Source organism: Sarcophilus harrisii, chromosome 2 (assembly GCF_902635505.1).
Source record: "Sarcophilus harrisii chromosome 2, mSarHar1.11, whole genome shotgun sequence".
Lineage (NCBI taxonomy): Eukaryota > Metazoa > Chordata > Mammalia > Dasyuromorphia > Dasyuridae > Sarcophilus > Sarcophilus harrisii.
In genome coordinates, this window is record NC_045427.1 from 330,378,181 (window position 1) to 330,402,895 (window position 24,715).

The 24,715-nt window shown below is 32.2% G+C and overlaps 1 protein-coding gene across 4 annotated transcripts in view; it reads right to left on the reverse strand.

Annotated features, from left to right (window-relative positions):
- The window catches only part of FERMT2 (fermitin family member 2), a 95,655-nt gene that overhangs the window by 20,117 nt on the left and 50,823 nt on the right, over positions 1–24,715 (reverse strand). For 2 of the 4 annotated variants that reach the window (XM_031952841.1, XM_031952840.1), the window contains exons 5-11: positions 20,405–20,437; positions 19,878–20,103; positions 19,678–19,780; positions 13,267–13,374; positions 11,870–12,004; positions 7,670–7,719; positions 2,798–2,922 (exon numbers count right to left, since the gene is read on the reverse strand). In XM_031952841.1, coding sequence (XP_031808701.1) covers positions 2,798–2,922; positions 7,670–7,719; positions 11,870–12,004; positions 13,267–13,374; positions 19,678–19,780; positions 19,878–20,103; positions 20,405–20,437 — 780 coding nt within the window. The remainder of the gene's footprint in view (positions 1–2,797; positions 2,923–7,669; positions 7,720–11,869; positions 12,005–13,266; positions 13,375–19,677; positions 19,781–19,877; positions 20,104–20,404; positions 20,438–24,715) is intronic. The other 2 variants (XM_012549293.3, XM_003756419.4) reach the window with 1 other exon arrangement.

Consider the following 24,715-nt stretch of genomic DNA (forward strand, 5'->3'; position numbering starts at 1 on the left):
AATAAACAGACTGCACTATTTAACTAAGGACAACTTGTATACAAGAAGTAGCATTATCACAGAGGTAAATAACCAAAAAAGGATTGAATATTCTCTGAACAACTTACTACCCAAATTATGAGAAATCACATAGGATTCAATAATTTTTTTTTTTTGGTTTTGTTTTTTACTAAAGCTTTTTATTTACAAAACACATGTATGGGTAATTTTTCAACAATGACCCTTGCAAAACCTTCTGTTCCAAATTATCCCCTCCCCTAGATGGCAAGTAGTCCAATACATGTTAAATATGTTAAAACATGTTAAATCCAATATATGTATACATATTTATACAGTTATCTTGCTGCACAAGAAAAATCGGATCAAGAAGGAAAAAAAAAACCTGAAAAAGAAAACAAAATGCAAGCAAACAACAGAAAGAATGAAAATGCTATGTTGTGGTTCACACTCAGTTCCCACAATCCTCTGTCTGGATGTGGATGGCTCTCTTCATCACTGAACAAATGGAATTGGTTTGAATCATCTCATTGTTGAAGAGAGCCACATCTATCAGAATTGATTATGGTATAGTCCTCTTGTTGCCGTGTATAATGATCTCCTGGTCCTGCTCATTTCACTTAGCATTAGTTCATGTAAGTCTCTCTGAAATCATGTTGGTCATTTCTTACAGAACAATAATATTCCATAATATTCACATACCACAATTTATTCTGCCATTCTTCAACTGATGGGCATCCATTCAATTTCCAATTTCTTGCCACTATAAAAAGGGCTGCCACAAACATTTTTGCACATGTGGGTCCCCCCCCCCCCTTAAGATCTCCCTGGGTATAAGCCCAGTAGAGATTCTGCTGGGTCAAAGGGTATGCACATTTTGATAACTTTTAGGATTCAATAAAATTCAATTCATTTCAACAAATATTTAGCAAGAAAGACAACGCATGAGGTAGTCATGATCTATATTAGTAGAGGGAAGACTATATTGAAATCATGGGTCCATCTAAGGGCAAAAGTATAATGAAAGAAGTACACATAGGACCAAGTCCAAATAAAAATACAATGATTAATTGATTAATGAAATTATACAAATTAAAGCAGTTTGGAACTTTGCCCAAAGAAGTTACTAAATTATGTATAAATCACTGATCCAGAAATACATTATTAAATCTATACTGCAAAAAGATATAAGAAAAGAAAAGGAGTACTTACACATACAATGTTTACAAGCAGTTCTTTTTATTATGTCAAAAGACTAGAAATTGAAGGTTTGTTCATATATTGGGGAATGGATGAAGAAATTGTGATATGTGGATCAAATGTATTGGGACAACTAGATGGTGCAGTGGATAGAGTACTGACCCTGGAGTCAGAAGATCTAGTTCAAATCTGACCTTAGACATTTAACACTTACTAGGTGTTTGTCCTTGGGCAAGTCACTTAATTCTAATTGCTCCTCAAAATAAAAATAAAAATAATGAAATATACTGCCAACAGAATTGGTGGAGGGCATCATTTCAGAAAACCCGGGAAAGACTGATCTTAATCAGGCAGGTTCTCAAATGAAATAAACTGATGCAGAGTAGAGTAAGCAGAACCAAGAGAATAATTTATAGTCTTAATAACAATGCTATAAAAATGAATTACTTTGAAAAACTAAGTACTTGGTTCAATGTAATCATCAATCAGGATTCCAGAAAACTAATAATGAAGAATGTTACGCCGTTTTAATGTAAAGGCGATGGATTAAACATGAAGAATGAGACACAAAATTTTGGACATATCTGGCCAATATGGGAATTTGTTTTGATTATGCATATTTATTACAAGTGTTTTTTCTTTTTTCTTTTTTTGTTGTAGAGGATGAAGATGGAAATTGAAGGAAAAGATAAATGTTTTTCATTGAAAAAATAGCAAAAATTGAAGTAAGCAATACTTTTATGTAGAATTTTCCCTTCTTTTTGTAAAATAAAACATTAAAAACATTACCAGGGGAATTAATAACAATGTTAATAACAATAATATTCACATAGCCCTTTAAGGTCTGCAAAATTCTTTTCAAATATTTATCTCATTTTATCTTTATAACAACTTTTTGGGAATAGGTGCTATTACTGTCCCCTTTTTTATAGATAAGTAAACTGAAACAAATGGAGGTTAAAAACTTGCCCAGGATCCAGTAGATACTAAGTGTCTGAGGAAGGACTGGCCTTAGTTTTTCCTGACTCCAACTCTATCACTCTATCCATCGTACTAACTGCTGCTTTTCATCCTTTTTGATTTCACTTTGATATTTTATTTTGCCAGGTATTTTTCACTGAAAATACATTCTCCCCTTCCCCTAAAGCAAAAAGTTCTATACACACCTCTTGCCTCTCAATAATTAAATATATTTTGTTAGTATATATGCCACGTGTACTGTTAGAAAAACACTTAATACATGAAAATTGAAGAGTTTATGCTGGATAAAGCATTGCAAATTTTGACATGAACATTCAACAGGTACATCTTCACCTGACAACTGTAAGATAACAGAAAAGAAAAACTCAGGAAGAAAAAATAATTATCACTGTCATATCTATAAAGATAGCTGTGTGGCCTTCAATAAATCACTTAAATGACTAGCCTCAGAAACTCAAGTGTAAAATAAACGGTTCAATTTAAATGATCTCTACTTTCCCTTTCAACTCTCAATTTATACTTTAATGGATATATATGAGAGAGAAGTGAAAGAAAACAAAAGTAAAGAAGTGAGAGATCAAATATATATCTAGGCATGTGTAAATGAAAATTTTCTTACCTCTCAAGTTCATTTGATGAGCAGGAGTTCCACTGGACTCCTCCTTATTTTTATAGCAAGAAATAGATGTATCTTTAAAAGTACACCAATACTGCTTATAACCTTTTAGTGTCAACTTCTTAGGCCTGTGTATAAAATACAATTCAGGAAATTATAAAAATTATCAGCTTATTAAAAAAGCAAAGTTCTGCCAGACAAATTTTATATAAAAAGACACTGACAAATGTATTTGTTTTCTAAGCTATCTTAGAACAAATATAACTCTACAGAGAAATTACTTCTTAAAGTTAAAGTAAATACATTTTACTTTTTTTTTTTTTTTTTGAGCAAAATTCACAAGACATGAACAGGAATTTGAGTGGAAATGTTTACCAAAAACCAAATATTTTCCTAAATTGAATGGATGTCCATCAGTTAGGGAATGGTTGAATAAGTTATGGTATATAAATACAATGGAATATTATTGTTCTAAAAGAAATGATCAGCAGGCTGATTTCAGAAAAGCCTGGAAAGACTTACATGAACTGTTGCTGAGTGAAGTAAGCAGAACCAAAAGAACAATGTATAGAATAAAAAGATTATAGGTTGGTCAACTATGATAGATTTAGCTCTTTTCAACAAGGAAGAGATCCAAGACAATTCCAATAGATTTGGGAAGGCAAGTGCCTGCCCCATCCAGAGAGAGAATGATGTAGACTAAATGTCGCCCCTTTTGATCTGATTTTGATTTTTGTACAACATGACACAGATGTTTAGGAAATATAGTTAGAAGTGCACATTTAACCTATATCGGATTGTTTGCTGTCTTAGGGAGAATGGAGGCAAGGGTAGGACAGAGAAAAATTTGGAACGCAAGGTTTTGCAAAGGTGAATGTTAAAAATCATCTTTCTATGTATTTGGAAAAAAAATACTATTATTAAATAAATGTTTTCCTAAAATAAGAATCAATCTAAAGGATGATAAAAACAATAGTGAACATTTATATACTATGATATATTTGATAGATACAAAGCATTTTATATATGTTCTTTTCTGGTCTAACAATCCTGTGAAATTAGAACTAAAGGTATACTTCCATTTTGCAGAGGAGAGAAAAAAAAGCTCAGAGAAGTTAAATGGTTTGCATTTGACCACAAAATTAGAAAATATTGGAGGCAAGATTTTAATATGTGTCTTCTCTGGCTCTAGCACTCTTTCCATTACACTATAAATTCTGGCTGGAAGAATTTTATAAAGAAAAGAGGTAAATGATAGTAATAATAATCCAGATAATTTCAGATTTAAATTACTGAAGGACAGTAACAATTTCTGGATATGAACTTCCTACCATACTAAACTTAAAGATCATTCCTTTATGAAGAAGTTTGATTATTTAACTGTAAAATGCACTTCCAGTGATTAATTTTCTTTCAATTTGTAGTAAGGTAACTATATTCTTATATTATTAAAAAGCATCTAGGCTATTGAGTTCAAGAACAAGATGCTAATACAGCCAAAGTCATAAGCTAAGATACAAATGAACAAATTATCATTAAAGAATAATCTTCCTGGATTTCTTTGACAAAGAGATCTAATTCAGTTTCAATTGACCAAGGATGGACAGAAGCAACTACACCCAAAGAAAGAACACAGGGAAATGAATGTAAACTACTTCCATTTTTGTTTTTCTTCCCAGGTTATTTTTACCTTCTGAATCCAATTCTTCCTGTGCAACAAGAGAACTGTTTGGTTCTGCACACATATATTGTATCTAGGACACACTGTGACATATTTAACATGTATAGGACTATTTGCCATCTGGGAAGGGGGTGGAGGGAAAAAGTCAGAACAGAAGTGAATACAAGAGATAATGTAAAAAAAATTACCTAGGCATGGGCTCTGTCAATAAAAAGTTATTAAAAAAAATTATATATATATATATAATATATATATAATATATATATTATATATATGTCTTCCTGTGACACTTTTCAATGATTGAGATGATTGAGGCCATTTCCAATGATTTTATAATGAAGAGAGCCATCTATATGCAGAGAAAGGACTATGGGAACTAAGTGTGGATCACAACATATATTTTCATTCTTTTTGTTGTTTGCATTTTGTTTTCTTTCTCATTTTTGATCTGATTTTTTTTCTTGTGCAGCACAATAAATGTATAAATAAATATACATATATTGGATTTAACATATCTATAGATAGGCAGATTTTTTTTTAATTATAGCTTTTTATTTACAAGATATATGCATGGGTAATTTTTCAGCATTGACAGTTGCAAAACCTTTTGTTCCAATTTTTCCCCTCCTTTCCCCCACCCCTTCCCCCAGATGGCAGGTAGATCAATACATGTTAAATATGTTAATGTTAAATACAATATATGTATACATGTCTATACAGTTAGTTTATTACACAAGAACAATCAGACTTTGAAATAGTATACCATTAACGTGTGAAGGAAATAAAAAATGCAGGTGGACAAAAATAGAGAGATTGGGAATTCTATGCAGTGGTTCACATTCATTTCCCCCAAGTTCTTTTGCTGGGTGTAGCTGGTTCAATTCATTACTGTTCAATTGGAACTGATTTGTTTCATCTCACTGTTGAAGAGGGCCACGTCTATCAGAATTATAGATAGATATTTTTTAACATGTTTAACATAGACTGGATTACTTTCCTTCCAGGGGAGAGGGTGGAGGGAAGAGAGGGAAAATTTGGAACACAAGATTTTGCAAGGGTCAGCATTGAAAAATTATCCATGCATGTTTTGAAAAAAAAAAAAAAAAAAAAAGAATAAATCTTCTAAGGCGAGTAGTCTCAAAACTGTAATTTACAAAAGGAAAATCAGGCAAAAAAAAAAAAAAAACAAAACCCACAAATCTGTGGGAGAAGTATTTGAACCTATTCTCTACCTTTACCTCTTATGAAGTCTTTTATTCTCTTGACTGACTCATTTCAGTCCCTAGGCAGGCTTCTAAAGTGGCTTTTCATGAAGAGGTTGGGGGACAAGATACCCTGTAATATTGCTGAAAGGGTGGTAGTCTGGTCTGAGAAGTCTTGGTACTTGGATCACTCTTATAGCTCTTCATTTACTTCTTTGCTGTATTCAGGAGTTATGACCAGTGGTTCTTATTCTGTTTTATCTCTACTTTCCTGACTCCCAAGTTCTACAATCTTTGCTCTTGCTTTGGAGCAAAAGTCTGAAGGACTTCAGTTTGTTGGGAAGAGAGGTCCCTAGGAAACTACTGAGGAGTTAATTTGCTTAAAATCACCCATACCATATGGAAACATGAAGTTACCACAGATCAGCTTCCCAGCATAAAGTATGTATGTATATGGGGAGAAGTGAAAGGGGATTTGTAGTGCCCCAAGGGCTTCCATCTTCTCTTGTCACAGGGACCACCTTGCAGATAACCAAGGGGTAAATTTCAAAAGATTCAACCTTGAATAGCTTCAACTTTGGGCACTGCAGGGTTAATCTAGGTCTACATATAACCTGATGATTTATTTTTTTATTTATTTATTTAATTTTTTTTTTCCTGAGAGAAATACAAATGAAAGGTGGAAAAAATGGTTGCTGTTGCACGCTAACATATATTTTCACCCGAATTGCAGCTGAAATCTTCTTTCTGTGTTGTCTCCTACATTAGAAGGAGTTCCTTGAAAGCTGGAATTTTCCCACCTTCTCATTTGTATCCTCAATATTTAGTACAATGTTTTGTATGCTGGCATGCTTAAGAAGTGTTTCTTTTTCATTCATATAGTTAAATTTGGCTATATGTCAAGTATATACTTATTTTCTTCTCTGCTACTTTACTATTTTCTGAGGCAATGCTATCACTAATATACTTCAATCCCTTTGGTCACAATTTAAAATTTTTCTTTAGTTTATACCCTATAATAATACTCCCTTTGTCTGCCACTTTTTTCTAATTGGCAAGATAATCAAGAACTTGCTGGTTCAGACATTTGTACTGTTTCGGTCTACTCAAACATCCACAATCGCCAATTTATTTAAGAAATGACAATAAAAATAAGTATTTCCACCTTTTACGTTTTTGAGCATCAACAATGTGTTTCTTTAATTAGGGCACATAGATCTTAAAATGTTGCAATACATAATTTTTTTCATCTTTATTCCTTTCTTGGAATTTGCAACTGATTCTGACCTTTGCTCTTACTAGTTATAAGTAACTGTTATATAATTTACTAATTTTCTATTTCCTGTGAGTTAAGAAAGTAAATTTCACTCTTCATAACGATGTTTAGTCTTTGCCATATCTAACACCTCCTGGTGTTCTTCCTGAATACAACTGGTGATGATGAGGTCTTCAATGTTCTTCCTTGTGGCTGTCAGTTCCATTGTTAGCAAGATTTTTAAATATTGATATTGCTTATTTTATCTAGTACCATATCTGCTAGTTATTCACTGCATAAATATCTTGCATTAAGTAGCAACAGTTTAAATTACTGTTTACAATCTGAAAATTCTATGATTCATGACCGTTTGCTTTCATTTCTGCCATTCTGCCACTGTCACTAAAAAAGTATAAGAAAACTAAGGGCTCTTATGCAGTTTTTTGTTTGTTTTGTGAGTTACCAAGCAAAAGAATTCATTAGTCAATCACTGGTAATGAGTAACTCTTTAGTACAACCTAACACAATAAAAAGTTTTCAATTCTGCACGGTGGAAAGGAATTCTTTTTACCAATGAAATGATATATCACTGATACACTAGCAATTTGATAAGTAATATGATTTAAAAGTTATAATTAAGAGCATTTTTCCCCTTATTTCAACAATTATTTTATAGATGTACCTGTCAGCAAAACAAAAGATTAATGTTGAAAACAAAACAAAACAATTTTACTTACTTGAAAACTTTAATGTAATCAGCCAATTCAGGAATGGAAGTGATGTCTCCCTAAAAAGAAAAATTAAAACAGCTTTGTATAAGTTTGACATTTAGTTCTAGTTTTCTGGCTTCTAAAACAATGTTGCATCTGATAGAAGAATTATCTCAGACACAGAATTTCATACAAACTTAAGTGCATTAAAGTTTCTGAAGATATGATGAAATGGGGTTTTTCCATGAACTGAATTACTTTAAATGTTAAGATTCCTTTCTAAAACAGAGAAAAAGGGAAGTTAACAGTGAAAATTTCATAGATTGGTTATCTCCATGACATAAAGTAAAATAAGATTATTTCAAAACTTTAAAATTTTAAACTGAATTTGGATTTTTATATGAACAAATCAACCTATAAGCATTTATTAAATACCTATGATTTGATAGGCACTGCATTACGGCTTATAAAAAGATCCAAAAAGACGAAAGTGGAAAAAGTCACTTCCCTCATGGAATATGATTGATCAAAGAGATCACTTGGGGAGAATAGATACATATTTTAACCTAAAAGCTTAATTCTTAGTGTTTTCTAAGTGCCTAAAACTGCAAGCTGACATAATCCTTAAAGTTTTCTCATTTAATTAATTTTATTTTCTTATAGTAAAGATCTACAGCTCTTTCAATTAGGTGAAATTAAGTTTTCCTCTGCAAAAATTAAGTTTGATTCAAAGGATATTTAATTTACGAGTAAGTGTGTTAAACATGTTGAAAACAATGCAGAAATAATAAGACTTTTGGAACACTCTGTATGAGCAAGGTATCCTCTGTGAGCACACCTTTCCTTCTTCCTTGCCTAAAGAATTTAAGCTGCCCATGATTTAAGAGATTAGGACTTTTAAAAAATTAAGATTTTTGGGACAAGTAATTAAATCAGGTCTATAGGATTTGACTAAGATCTGCTCAGGAAGATTAATTCTAAAGTTCCTGCTAACAATAACAACTAGAACTAAATCATAAGAATTTATTTATGAAAATGGAAGATGGCATTTCAAGATCAGTCACTGTCACAAGACATTACAGCAGGATTGTCCTTATGGATCCCAAAACGAATGATCAATGCAGATAATGCAAGGAAACAGCAAACACTATGCTAAATTTATGCTGCAAAAATTTAATACTTTGCAAATCCCAGATTGCCTGACTAGAATCTTTCATGGAGTTGACACTACAAATCCTTGTACTACAGTTACCAATATCTTCTTCCTAAATTTATTGGACTCTTTTCAATTTTAATTCTTTAATCAATAAATAAATATTTATTGAGCACCTGGATACAATATGAGGCAAAATATAGTCTCTACCCATAAAAAGCCTACAATCTAAAGGAGAAAATACGTAAAGAAATATATACATATAAAGTAAGCTATATAGGTTAAATACGAAATAATTAATGGAGAAAGGTATTAAAATTAAGAAAGATTAGGAAAGGTATCAAATCAAAAGATTAAGATTTAAAATAAGCCAGGGAAGCAATAGGAAGAGCTAAGGAGGGGCAGGTTTCCAATTATAGAGGACAGCCAAAGAAAAATTCATGAGACAAGAGATACAGAATATCTTGTTTGTGGAAAAGTCAAGAGGCCAGAATTATTAGATCAAAGAGTGGAGAGTAAGGGATACAGCAAGCATCATGTGAGACAATGAATAAAGTGTCAGGCTTGGAGTAAAGAAAATTCATCTTCCTAAATTCAAATCCAGCCTCAAGACATTTTACTACCTGTGTAATCCTGGGCAAGTCACTTAACCCTCTTTGCTTCAGTTTCCTCATTTGTAAAATAAGCTAGAGAAGAAAATGGCAAATCATTCCAGGATCTTTGCAAAGAGTCAGATACAACCAAAACAACAGAACAACAACAGGGATGTAAGGAAACAGGAAAGGTAGGAATGAAGATTTTGAAGAAATGTGAATACTAAACAGAGCATTATTTTGCATTCAATTCTAGAGGAAACAAGGAGTCACTGAAGTTTACTTAGTGGGGATAGAGGCAAGAGTGCAAAATGATTGGACCTGTGCTTTAGAAAAATCATTTTGGTGTCTGAATGGAAACTGGATTAGAGTGGAAAAAGATTTAATGGCAGGCAGATCTACCAGCAGGCCCTAACAACAGTCAGGTATGAGATGATGAACTAGTGACAATGTCAGATGAAAAGAAATGGAGGAGGAGAGGGGAGATATTTGAGGAACTGGGAGGAATCATCCTTTTACACTAATAAGGAAGGTAGAAGACGAGTAAAGTTTTAGAGGAAAAGATATTTCGTTTCATTTTGGACATATTGACTTTAAGCTGTTTATTAAATATACAATTTGAAATGTCAAAAGGCAGTTAGAAATGCAAGATTAGAGGTCAGGAGACTCTGGGGTACGATAGGTAGATTTGAGAATCACCAGCAGAAAGATGGTAATTAAATCTATGGGAGCTAATGAGACTCCAAAGTATGGATGAAGAAAGAAGAGAACCCAGAACAAAACCCTGAAGATGTAATCTGGAAGAAGATATGGCAAAGAAGACAGAAAAGGAATAGTAAGATAGGCAGGAGAAGAAAAAGCAGGCATAGCGTCCTAAAAATTAGAAAGAACAGCAAAGTGAGAATGATCAATCAAGAAGAATGGCCTCAATTTTTTCAGTAAAATATGAAATAAAGTACTTAGAGAGACTGGGGAAAGGGAAGCCATAGCAAATTTGAAAAGGAATGAAAATGTATGGAAGAATTGCTGTGAAAAACAAAATAGCGAATTAAGAAAGGAGGGATAGTAGGATTACCTAAAGATTGCCTAGTTGAGGGTGTGCAACAAAAACTTTTATAGTGGAACCTATTCAACATTTGTGTGATTTTTTTTCCTAATTTTACCCAGCAGCTTATGTGCAAGAATAAAGGTGAGTGAAATAAGGCTGAGGCATAGCTGGGCATAATCAATGATATAAAGGGAATGGGGACACAAGAGAAGGCGATGGCATAAAGTTGAACTGTTCATCAAGGAATCAAGCTGGGGGAAAAAGGATAAAATGACTTGTTTAGTGGAGAAGGCTTAGGAGAGAAGAGAAGGGGACAAGGAATTGGAAGTCATAGTGCAGATAAAGAGTAGGGTTTTAAAAGGTGAGGGAGAAGTAAAAAGCCAACAGATCATGGTCAGATAAGGGGATTTCAAAATTATTGAATGTGGAGGTAGTATATATTTATGGGTGATGGGAACAAGAAACAGTCATTTCCCCCCACCTCCTCAGTGTTCCAAAGAATATCTAAAATAAAAGAATGGCAAGACTTGGAAAGGGTTTTAAAATATTTTAATAGATATGGTCATACCTAAAACGCACAATTTTTGATCTACCTGCAGTGAAAAGCTTTCAAACTGAAAAAGCACTAAATGTACATATTATGCCATCATATTATCAGCACTACTTTCAGTCAGCCTATAGAAATGGATTGACATATTTTTATTGGGTTACAAAGAGCACTTTTTTTCCTACTTGGTGCATAGTGAAAAACAAATTAAACATAAAAAAAGCAAGATAGCAACTTTTCTCAGTAGCACTTTTGTCTGAACTTCACTGAAATAATTTGAGAAGCAGATGATAATAATAGCAGCAATTACTTAGCACTATAAAGTTGCAAAGTGCTTTATGTTATTTCTTTTTCATTTGATCTCACGGCCAACTTGTAAAGTTGTATTATGATCTCTAGTTTATAAATGAATTTATTAAGCTTCAGAAAAGGTAAGGAATGTCTCTGGTCAAACATCCAGTAAGAACTCTAATTAGTGTGGCAACTAACCATGACTCTGGAAAACCAATGATGAAGCATGTTACCCACTCCTAAAACAAAAGTGATGGTCTCAAAATGCAGAATGGGGCATACACTTTTGAATATAACCAAGGATTTTACTTCACTTGCTAATACATTTATGGATTGTGGAGTTCATTTCTATTTAAAATGGGCATGGGAAATTTGAGAGAAAATAAATTGGGGAAAAAACCAAAACAACCCAATAAGAAAAAGTATCAAAGGTAGAAATCAAATCTTATACTCTCCTTAGTCAAATGCTAGTGTACTTTCTCTTAATCAATACTGTATCACAAACATATATACTCATAAAATACAGAAAAAAAAAGCAGTGCTGTGTATTCATAATCAATTTTACACTGTTCAAGTAAGCAAAATTCAGACATACCAGAATAGTTGATGTTTTGCCTCCTTCCAAAGTGATCTCCAAGTCAGACAGGGCAGCATCTACTTCATCAACTTCTTTTTCACTGTTGTTCAAATGATTTTCTGATGACATGATTGACAGCTTATTGATATGATACTAAGAAAAGAAATTATATATTATAATTTCCTCAATACTTAAAAGAGAATCAAAATAAGCCCACTGTACCTATCATGTGTTTCTGTTTCCAAAATATGCAAATGTTTTGTGATTTACAAATTGTTTCCAAATCAGTTGAATTTAAAATGAATTCAGGAATTTTAAGGTCAAGAAAGGAAATTATAGGACGAATACCCTAAACATAGTGTTTATTTAAAGATTACTGGGAATATTTTTGGGAGGCCTAGGGTGTAAATAGAGACAAGCAACTTATAATAGCTAACACTTATGCAGTGCTTTAAAACCTACAAAGCATTTCACAAATGTGTAAAGGGAGGAGAAAATAGATGAATAACACAGGATAATTAAATAGTATATTAATATAGTACTTTAAGATATGAAAAACATTCTATACATATTATCTCATTTTATCCTCACAACAACCCTGGGGGATAGGTACTATTATCCCTCTCATTTCACAACTGAGGAAAGGGAGGCAGAAAGTAACAGGCTCCCACAGTCTGAGCTGAATGTGAATTCAGGTGTTCCTGACTCCAGGTCCAACACTTTATCCCATCAACTACATTCTATATAAGAAGTTTCAAGACATATAAATAACTCCAGGAAGAAAACGTAGAATGGAAATAGCCCAATTATTTTACAAAGGGTTATCATACTTTAACAATCCTTCTTTCAGAAAGGCAAAACCTCCTGCCTTGATTCATCCTTAAATCAATATAGAAAACATTGTTATCAATGAGATTTTTCTTAGGATATTATCAACTAGACGCAAAAATGGTCATTTCCCTACAAAAAAAAAGTGTGAAAATAATTTTAAAATGGGGTGCAATATTACATGTGCAAATCAGCATGTTTTTTATATCTATTAAATAACCTATCCCAAGTAAGATGACAAAATGAATAGGTCAATTTATGCATTAAAGTGCTCAAATTTCTATTCAGAAATAGGTCATATATGACTTTATCTTCAGATTCATTAATATCTAACAAAATATTTAAAATGTAAAATTCATGTCACAAAAATGTTATTTTTTACATCATTATCCTGCTCAAGACAAATAAAAAGTCAAGTTTAACGACTTTTTAAAAATGCTACACATTAAAAAAAATCAATTTCTTGTTTCTACTTACAATCCTCATAGCAAAAGAAGAGAAACAGACCCAAATATTTAAGATCACTCTTGCAAGGTTAAAAAATAAATCAAAACAAAGGGTAATTATTAGTCATTTCTCTCACCTACCTGTAAGGCTGCAAACATCATCATTTCTTCTTCTGTGCATTCGATTTCTTCTAGGAGAATAGCCCATTTAGACTGTTCATAAAGTTGGTTGATTCTAATTGCATCATACTGTAGTAAATGAAAGCACATTTAGTACATTAAATTAAAAAGGTATGCAAGGACTTTCTTTTTTTAATTTATTTTTAAAATTATTATTATAACTCTTTATTGATAGAACATATGCATGGATAATTTTTTACAACATTATCCCTTGCACTCACTTCTGTTCCGACTTTTCCCTTCCCTCCCTCCACCCCCTTTCCCCTAGATGGCAAGCAGGCATTATACATGTTAAATATGTTATAGTATATCCTAGATACAATAGATGTGTACAGAACCGTACAGTTCTCTTGTATGCAAGAACTTTATAACTGGCAAACCTAATTTTTAAAAGCGAGTAGGAAGCTCAGATGTTTCTTCTTTCTGTTTAACAACTGATAAACTAACTCTTTGGGGGAGAATGTGCTTTCTTTGATCTTTATTCAATAGAAACTATTTGAAATGTTAAGAAAAAGCCCCAAAGTTTCCTGATACATGCAGATGTCGTCCTGTCTTTCTGCCAAAAACATAAAAAAAAAAAGGACTACAACAACAAATTGGCTAAAAAGTTAGTGTTGTTTTAAAACTTTTTATAGCTTTTGAAATTTTAGCTATACTTTTCCATGAGTAAAAGTTGATCATGACTCTGTGAAGAAATGTGGCTTATGGTAACAGAAGTACAACTTAAAATATTAGCACAATTATTGACTTCTGGAAATAAATATCAGTAGCTTACCACATTAGAATGAAGCAATGAATGAGAGATTAATGATTTTTTGAAAAGTCAGTACAAACTGAAAAAGCAGAGACATAAAACAGGCTCTTGAAAACAGCAAGCTACAACTAATCAGAATGTAGGCTATATTTATCTATACAATCTCATTACTAAAGTAATAATAATTTTAAAAGCAATTTCACTTTAGAATCTGAAAACAGATTTCTGTGCATGTGTATACATCTTTATGTGTGTATGTAAGTTGAATTCTGACAAAAACATTGGTTTTAATTTTTAATTTAATACTAAGTGCCCCCCAAATTCAGTAAAATTATTGTCAGTCACTTTTAATTTTAAGAATATAAAATACAATATAGTGTATACATATATTGGATTTAACATATACTTTTAATATATTTAACATGTATTGGACTACCTGCTATCTGGAGGGGGCAGAGGGGAAAGGAGGCAAAAAGTTGGAACACAAGGTTTTGCAATGGTCAATGTTGAAAAATTATCCATGCATATGTTTGTAAATAAAAAGTTATAATAAAAAAAGGAATATACAATATATTATGTTACATAATTATTTTTATTATGCTTTTTATTTATGTATTATATATAAATGTTATATATTCTTGTTACATAAGAATATGTAATATGGAAAGCTATAAAATAAATCAAAATTATTACCAGCATTGATAAAACTATAAATTGTAATGGGCTGAAGCTCGAGTTGATGCACTGAGATCCCAAGCACATGAAGCTAAATGGTAATTGGACCATACTCTATTAATATATATGCTTGGAGAAAAAATGGCCCCCGCCCACTCTTTGTGCAAGTCCTCATGTGTTGTATAGGAAATGATGATTTTGGTGGATGGAGGCAGAGGGGCAGAAAGAGAGAAGCAGAGAGGGACTGCTGGCTGGCATCTTGTAGCAGCTGCTCACATTGCTAATCCCCCTTCACCTCCGATCCTTCTTCACCTCTACTGAGAATAAAGATTGAAGATTTTCCCTTAACCTGAATGCCTGACTCCGGCTGATTTTAAAATATGTGGTCATCACAATAAATCATACATTTTATCCTATTTTTACAAATACATATATAATTTATGCAATATCTGAATTGCAGTTCTGATATCTCATTTGTATAGGTTATTTTAGGGAAAGAGACTCATAGTAGATGAAATGTGGGCTCTGGAATAGGTAAGCTCTTTCTTGGCTAAAACCCTGTTTCTGAAATATATATTGGCTTACCGGACTCATTCTAAATTTAAGCTTCAATTTCAAAAGGCGGATCTCCACGATTGTAAATTTCAGAATAGCTACACTTCTTCATTGGGGAAGAATTTATTCAGCAAGACCTTCCTGAACCAATATAATTACAGGTCTAGTCCACATTAGTAAAAAATTGTCCAAAATGAATTCTAGTCGTCTTAAGATGAGATGAGAGAGGCAAAATATTTTTTTTGCATTTGCAATACAACTTCAGTATTATAAGTACTTTCTAGATGACTATAGAAAAAAGTATCTTTATTAAAAAGCAGCATTCTGTAGAAGCAGGAATTCAAAATTAAATGGACATAAAATTTTGAGAATTTTTCTTAGCCTATATATAAAAACATGTAATATTAACTTTAAAATTATACATTTCTCATTGAAAACTATAAAAGAACCACTATAAATACAATTATTTTCAAAGAAAAAAATAACTTATGCCTATATAAACTAAAAGGTAAAAATTTTACCTTTAGTATTTTGGGGGAAGATTTTGGGAAGATAACAGAGGCCAGAAAAATCCCTGTTCCCCAAATTTCTCCACAAAAAAAAAAAAAAAAAAAAAAAAAAAAAAAAAAAAAAAAAAAAAAAAAAAAAAAAAAATCACACCTCAGAGTGAACATAGGCTAGTTGGGGTAGGGGAGTAGGAAAGAATTGTTGTCTAATAGGGACAACCCAAGAAGACCTCTAGGAAAAGACTCTAGGGCTGAGCTTTAAGTGGGATGTGAAGTGTAAACACATCACTGCTAACTGGGTTCCAAGGGAGCCTCAGCCTGTACCACAGAATTTTCATCTCCTGAACAGTGCAAAGTTGGAGCTATAACTCTGGGAACACTGAGGGAACCTCAATCTCTTCTAATAAAGAATGCCAGACCTGGCTAGAAATTGTAAAAGCAGTGGGGCAATGATGCTGCTGACTATAACACTTACATGAGGGTGGAGTTTTTGCTTTGGGGTGCTAGGTCAGAGGGGAGAGCTGAAGTGAAGCCAGAAGCATCATCTCTCCCCCATGTCCCACATTAGAGGTGGTTACTAATAATCTCTCATTTAAAAAAAAAAAAAAAAAAAAAGGAAAGATCAAGCAAAGGAGAAAGAAACCAACCATAGAAACTTAATATAGGAATAGGAATGTCCTCTGAGGAGGACATTAAAGTAAAAATAATTCTCTCCTATCCCAAAGAGTAACCTTAAATGGCTACATGCTCAGAAAAAATTTATAAGAGAACTCAAAGGAGGGAGATTGAGGGAAAACTAAAATAAGAACCATTCAAAGAAAAGAAGATTATGGGGAAAAAAAAGTCAACCAATTAGAAAAAGAGATCCAGAGTCTTAAAGAAAGAAAATGATTCTTTCAAAATGAGAATTAGACAAAAGTCAGTGTAAAGCTTTAAGAGACAGAGAAATAAATAAATATGCATATAAAGAATAAAAAAAAAGAGAATGTTAAAATATCTTATGAGAAAAAGGACAAATCTCGAGAACAGATCAAGATAAAACATAAGAATAAATGAATAAAAAAATAAATAGAAAAAGAATAAATAAAACCTGAAGAATGATAAAATGAAAAAAGAACCTTGACACAATATTAAGAAATAATCAAAGAAAATTTTCTAGAAGTTATTGAACATGAGAAAAGTAGAAATGGAAAAAAAAAAATCCACTGATCACTTCCTTAAAGAGATTCTATAAGAAAAGCAAATAGCAACATTATTGCTAAATTTTGAAACCCCCAAATAAGAGTAAATTTAATAAGAAACAAACAAAAACAATTCAAATATGCTGGCACTTAAATTAAAATTGTACAGAATTTATCAGCAGCTACAATAAAAAATGGAAGGTCCTGGAATACTGAAAATCAAAATAACTAAGCCTGTGGCCAAAAATTATATTTAACAAAACTAAGCATTATTTTAAATGAAAAAAAATGACATTCAATGATCTTGTGGGTTTTCGGAACTGGTTTCAACTAAACCTTAATTACATTGAAAATTTAACATAAGAGCCAACTTCAAAGACTAATTTTAAGAACTTCCACAAGGACAACTTATTTATGTTTTAAACATGAAAAGGTATACCAATATGTTTAAGAGTGACATCAGTAATTGGGTAGAAAAATTGGGACAGAGCTGAATATGATCTTACTCTAAAAAGCAAAATCAATTAGAAAAAGATAAAATAGTAATTATGCTATTCAAATGAGATGGCAGAATAAAGAACCACCACAGAGGTATTAGAAGGGAGAGGACCGTAACTACTCACATCAAGAATGAGTTAAAAAGGGAACAAAATACACACACACACACACACACACACACACACACACACACAAATACAAACAATATGAAAGATATAGCACCCTTCAAAATCTATAAAGAAATAAGAAGGGAAGAAATATAAGTTAGTGAGTATAGATTTGTGGCTGTGGGACAAGATAAGGAGATTAATGAGAAAGGGATAAAGAGGGAAGGAAAAGGTGAAAGGAGAAGATATGGGAGCTCTCCACGGATGGGAAAGATTAAGTCACAGCAAAGAAAGTTAAAGAGTAGAACTAAAGTAAAAGAATTAGCATAGATAGGAAATAAGAGATATACACAAAGATAGCAACAAGGATCAGGATAGAATTTGTTAGAAAAAAAAGTAGAATCATTGTTCTCAGTCAAAAATCATACTTAAAGATCCAATCAAGAGAGAAATCTACAGTTTATGCAGCCATAATAATACTATTCTAGATACATGTCTATGTGTAAATGTAAATGTATATGTATGCATATGTGTGTACATGTGTGTATATATAGATCTATATCTGTGTGTGTGTGAGTAGGTATATGTGTGTATGTACATATGAATATATTAGTGCTTAACTATAACCTGTAAAATGAGAGGGACAAAATGGGAAAAAAAGAATAAAGTAGAATGTGAACAGCAGAGAACAAAAAAATAACCTACAAGGAAGCAAAGAAAAGATGGAATAGTCATGAATATATCCCTTCTATTTATGTATGCTTTCTTGAAAGGGAAATTTATTCTTGCCTATTTTGAATCCTACCTAATGTTCTGTTGTGTACATGACAATGTTTATTTTTTTTAATTTTTCTTTTTTCTTTCTTTTTCTATTTTAATTTTTTTTTCAAAAAAAGTATTTTGTAAGTTAACCCTCAATAAATAAATTGTCCAAGAATATGAACAAAGCAAGTAATCAATATGCATAATGGATACAATGTAAATAGAAAGAATAAAAATAGTACATTCACAAATGAGTGAGAAAATAGTTCTTACAGACAAATCTAGAAAATGCACAGAATGAATCCTCATTGGGAATCTAAGAAAAAATCGCTATTGAGCCAATTCAATCCAGGCTAGCAGAGGAAAACAATTGAAACTGCTTTAACCTAATATGCTTACTGCTTAAATACTCCTACAACATAACTACCTTGAGAAAAGCTTAAATCGTTTAACAGTTATAGTCTTTATTCAACTTGGTTATTACATCCTAGGTAAATATCTTTTTGAGTTCAAAAATACTGAACCTGAAGTTTTTAAAACAATCCTTTGGCTAAATCACAAGCTTGTATTGCAAAACTGTTAAACTTCATTTTTGTTTGCTTTTTCTCTTAAAAAAAAAAAAAGTTGACCAAGAGTCAATGATCAGGATTACATTCCCCATCCACCACTAATGCTGGACATGCCAAACATCACTCCCATTCTGTTCACTCCCATAGAGTGCATAGCAGGTATTGCCAGACTTTTTTGGTTTTGGTGAATTTTATTCCTCTTTATTTTTCCTTACAATGAATAGCTCTCTGGAAGGGATAGCAGTAGATAAATATGAATTAGTAAATGGAGATGAAGTAAAATAAACTATACCTATACAATTTTTACAAAAGTATTTTATATTGTATAAATAAATATTTGTAATTTTAAAAAACTTATTAAAGTACAGATCAAATCAAGGATGGACAGAAGCAGCTACACCCAAAGAAAGAATACTAGGAAATGAATGTAAACTGCTTGTATTTTTTCCCTTCTTCCTGGGTAATTTATACCTTCTAAATCCAATTCTCCCTGAGCAACAAGAGAACTGTTCGGTTCTGCACAAATATATTGTATCTAAGATCTACTGTAACCTATTTAACATGTACAGGACTGCTTGCCATCTGGGGGAGGGGAAAAATCAGAACAGAAGTGAGTGCAAAGGATAATGTTGTAAAAAATTACCCTGGCATGGGTTCTGTCAATAAAAAGTTATTAAAAAAAAAAAAAAGTACAGATCAAGATTTGATTTGTAAAATCTTAAATCACATAAAATGGCTCTTCCCCTTCAAAAAAATTCTGAATACCTTGGGATTCAAATCAAAAAAGCTGTAATACTTGAATCGGAGTAGTAAAGCTTCATTTTCCTTCACATCTTGTTCCATGAGAGATCTTGATGAATCTAGCCATCTATAAGTTAACAAAAAAGGCAATGAAAAGTCAGAATTATTAAAACATGCTAATTCCTATGAAAGGAAAATCTTATTATATAGGGTTTTAAACTTACCCTTGATTTATTTTTGCCTTATCAAGAAGAGTTTGTGGTTTGAACATTTTTGCCAAGATTTCTGGTGATGTGATTGGCTGACTGACAGCAAGTATACCAGGATTTCCTTCTGATAAAGCACTATCACCAAACCAAGCTGAAGTTGGTGACAAAGGGCTTCCATCATGAGCATCATAAGTTGGAGTCATGGTCTTACTATAGAGTCCTGGACTTGAATATATGCTTCCTAATAACAGAAAATAAATATTAAGTGGGAGGTACAGAATTTAACTTTTAACATCAATTATTCACAAATATTTACAGAATAATAACATTTTCCCCCAAAGTCAAAGTATTTTACCAGTCTTAAGAAATTTACTTTAATTATACTTACTTATAAATTATGTAAATGGCTGGAAACCTTTAAAACAAAGGTAAGTTATTGGGAATTATGACAAGAACTTCAGTTTTAAAAGTATCAGAAGGGAAGGTAGGATAGCCATAGTTAACAGAGACCTAGGAGATTTACAGTAGTTAGTTAGGCTCACCTTTCAGAGGGCCGATGTAAAGAACATCAGGGCCTACAGGAAAGGAAAGAAAGGAATTCAGAAGGGAAAGAAAAGAAAGGACAGAATTATCCAGTGAAAAAGAAAGTGAAAGAACAGTCATAAAAATATTATACAAATACTGAACAACTTTTATCCAATGGCAAACAAAATCCAAATTTATCAGTTGGATTTAAGACCAAATAAAAGAGTTATCACAAAACTAAATTTGAGTCAAAAAGATTTTATGAGATTCAAAGTTGTATTCCAAACCAGTTTATTTCAAGAAATGTGTTTTCCAATATTAATCTTCTAAGGTAAACATATACCCACACATAACCTAATAAATTTACATAAATTAAGGGATTATTTTTGCATTAATATTTTTAAGTAGGTAAAACATGTTTAATCAGAAACCTAATTAAAATAAAATGTCCTCCAAAGTACATGTGTACACACACACACACACACACACACACACTCTCTCTCTCTTTATAGCCAATAACTATAATCTCTCACCAAAAAAAAAAAAAAAAAAAGGAAAAATATAACTATAGAAAGGAAGTGTTGAGAACATAATTTAAGAGATATGATGTCATCAGTGTATATACTCCCTTCAATGGTACTGATTTCAATCCATCTATGCCTTCTCATTCTAGGTAGTACTTGTCTATGTCTAGATATTGAACCTCTATTGAACATGAAAGAAAACCTTTTTCTGAGTCTATTTCTACATGACAAATCTATTTCCTTTATCAGTCATCCAGTCGATTTATATCTTTTGTAATACTTACTACTGAAAGCAATTCATTGATGGTAATATACTACAAGCCATGTAGAACAATTATACATATGTCTTTTGTCTTTTTAGGTGCCTACAACTTTTAATTAATCTTTAGTTGTTTTTTTGTCCTTCCTAAGCAGGTGAAGCTTCTCTAAACATCAGAAGGATAACACTAGTACTAAAAGAATGGCTTCTCCTCTATTTCTAACTTAAGCTAGGATCATCCTCCAGATGTACCAGGATCTGGATCCTCTGGATGTACCAGGGGGTGGGAGAAAGGGAGAGTAGGTTAGGGTGCCTCCCAATCTCAGGGACTGGAAAATGGATAGTGGGATTGATCGAGAAAATTGCAAATATAGCCTATCATTAATTAGAACCATAATAAAAATGTTTCTCTTTTGGTAGAACCTGCCAGAATGTCACACTACCATAATCTTATAGAAACAAACATTTATTTTCATATTATGAAGAAGGATGTTTAAGTCTTTTGAGGAGCAAGTTGTAGGAGCTTAAAAAGTAAAAATTTCAAAAAAAAAAATACCACAAAGCATCAGAAAATGAAGTCAACACTTTTAAGGGATTATTACTTTTTTTAGCTAATAAAACACTCCACTGTCACTCAATCTGTTTCAAAATAAAAAAAATTTAATAAATTAACATTAATCAGTTATATAGGGTTCATCTTTGTTTCCAGAAGCTGATCCATTAAAAACTAAATATAAAAATATTAAAGGCAGAAATGCTATGCAATACTTGTAACTTATTCAGTAATTTTACTTGGAATTAAAAACAACCAGAATAACAGTTAACTATTTGTAGTAATATGTAGATAACTTACAAGCAGTTGATAATTGATCAATAACAGATCTTTTCTGTAATATTGATTCCAAAAAGATTTTATCATATATTCAATTCAATAGATTTAGGTTTTTCCTACCTATAAAGTATTATGTAAATCACTAGGAACATAAAAGCCTAAATCAATAAAATTTTTGTTCTCAGGGGTTTACAACTTACAGGGGATAGCTAGATAGTGCAAATGGATAGAGCATCGATCCTAGAGTCAGGAGGACTGAGTTCAAATTCAGCAGCCTCAGACACTTAATACTTACTAGCTGTGTGACCCTGAGCAAGTTACTTAACCCCAGTTGCCTTAGGGGGAAAAAAAAGGACATAAAATAAATATATAAGAAATCTTATTCTATATAAAATGTATCTAGGCAAAAACTAAAGTGTTATTAAAAAGTCTGAGGAAAAAGATTACATTTAGTAGAGGAAAGTTAGAAAAAGCAGAAAAGGAAGATGAGGAACCAGAGATGAACCTTGAAGAAAGAGAACGATTCCAATTTACTCTCTGAACTGCAAAATAAGGAAAATTATGCTTATAGTTCCTACTTCACAGAATTATTAGGGGGAAATTAAAGTAGTAAGTAAAGTACACCGTAAGCCTTAAATATTAGATTATTATTATTATTATTACTATTATGTAAAATATGTCCCACTTATGAGAGACAGCAGAGATGGAAAAAGATGAAATCAGTAAATAACCATCGTTTAAATGAAATTGATTAGAATAAAAATAAGTTTCTAGGTTTGAAATACTTTGTAAAGGTTCTGTAAAGTCTAACCAAGGAATCTGAACTCTATTCCGATTTAGGTCAGTGATTCCCCAGGGATTTGTGAAGTTCAAGGGATTTAAAAATATTAATACAATTTAATTTCTAATGTAGTAAAATTCATAGATATATAACCCATATGAATCCCAGAGGGAAAGGGGATCTTGGATAGAAGCACAATAATTTTTAAAAGTATAAAATCTTGGTGGAGCCAAGATGATGGAAAGTAGACAGGTCTTTGCCTGAGTGTTTTCTGGCTTCCCTCAGAATCAACACTACATCAAGCCTCTGAACAGGTTTTGGATTGACAGAACCCACAGATATTTGAAGTGTAACAAATTTCCAGGAGAAGATATCTTGGAAAGATTTCAGGAAAGGTATGTCTCAATTGGGCAGGGAGGGACATGACCTAGCACAGGTGCAGCCCCAGAGTATAGAGTCCCATGTGGGGAGTCTAGTGGGAGGTTCTTAGCTAAAATACAGCAGTGATGGCTACTCTGTCCTTGTTCAAAAGTCAGTAGATCAACAGACTAGCAGTGAAACCTCTAACACAACTACAAAAAGCAAATAGTGAGCCCATAAACCTCAGCATAGCAAGTGGGTCTTAGCCATGTCCACTCAGCACAGGAAGGAAGCTGGCACCACGATCCCCCTGTTGCCCTTTAGAGGAAGCTTAGGACAATCTCCCTTTTGCACTAGGAGCAGACCTCAACCTTTAAAAATAAGCAAAAAAGCAAAAAGAACTCTGACCATATATGGCTATTATGGAGAGAGTGAAGAACAGATCTCAATCCTGAGCACACTAAAGGCAAAACACCTCCAGATAAAATATCAAAGGGTGATGAGTTGATCTCTAACTCAAAAGGCTCTCTTGGAAGAACTCAAAAAAGAAGGCTTTGCAGGAAAGTTTGGAAAAGGAAACAGACATTTTCTAAAGAAAACAACTTCTTAAAAAGTAGATTTAGCAAAATGGAAAAAGAAAACAACTACTTGAAAACAGAATTGGTGAAATGGAAAAAAAAAAATCGAATGAACAAAACAACTCATTTAAAAGTTCAATTGATCAAATGCAAAAGGAGGTAAAAAAGCTAACTGAGAAAAATAATTCACTAAAAATTAGAACTGAACAAATGAAAGTGAATGATTTAATGAGACATCAATAATCAGTCAAACAAAACTGAAAAAATAAAAGAAAATTTAAAACACTTCATTGGAAAAACAACTGACCATCACAACCACAAACTATATTTTGTCCAGCCATTCCCCAACTGATAGGCTTCCTCTCAATTTATAATTCTTTACCTCGAGAAAACAGCTGCTATAAATATTTTTGCACATAACAGATCTTTTCCCTTTTCCCTTTTTCTCTTTTTTGGGATACAGACTTAGTAGTGATATTGCTAGAATATAGTTTCAAATTGTTCTACTGAATGGCTAAATTAGTCACAACTCCATCAACAATGAATTAATGTCTTATTTTTTCCATATCCCCTCCACCATTTGTCATTTTCCATTTTTGTCCTATTGGCCAATCTAATGGGTATGAAATAGTAACTCACAATTGTTTTCCTTTGCATTTTTCCAGTCAATAGTGAGTTAAACAATGAGATGATTCAGTTCAGTTCCAATGCTCTTGTGACGAAGAGAGACATCTACACCCAGAGAGGTCTGTGGGAACTAAGTGTGAATGATAACAAATTTTTCATTCTTTTTGTTGTTGTTTGCTTGCATTTTGTTTTCTTTATCATTTTTTTCTTTTTGATCTGATTTTTCTTGTGCAGCAAGATAACTGTATAAATATGTATACATATATTGGATTAACATATTTTTTAAAAATGTTTAATATATATTGGATTACTTACCATCTAGGGGAGGAGATGGGGAGAAAGAAGGTAATTTGGAACACAAGGTTTT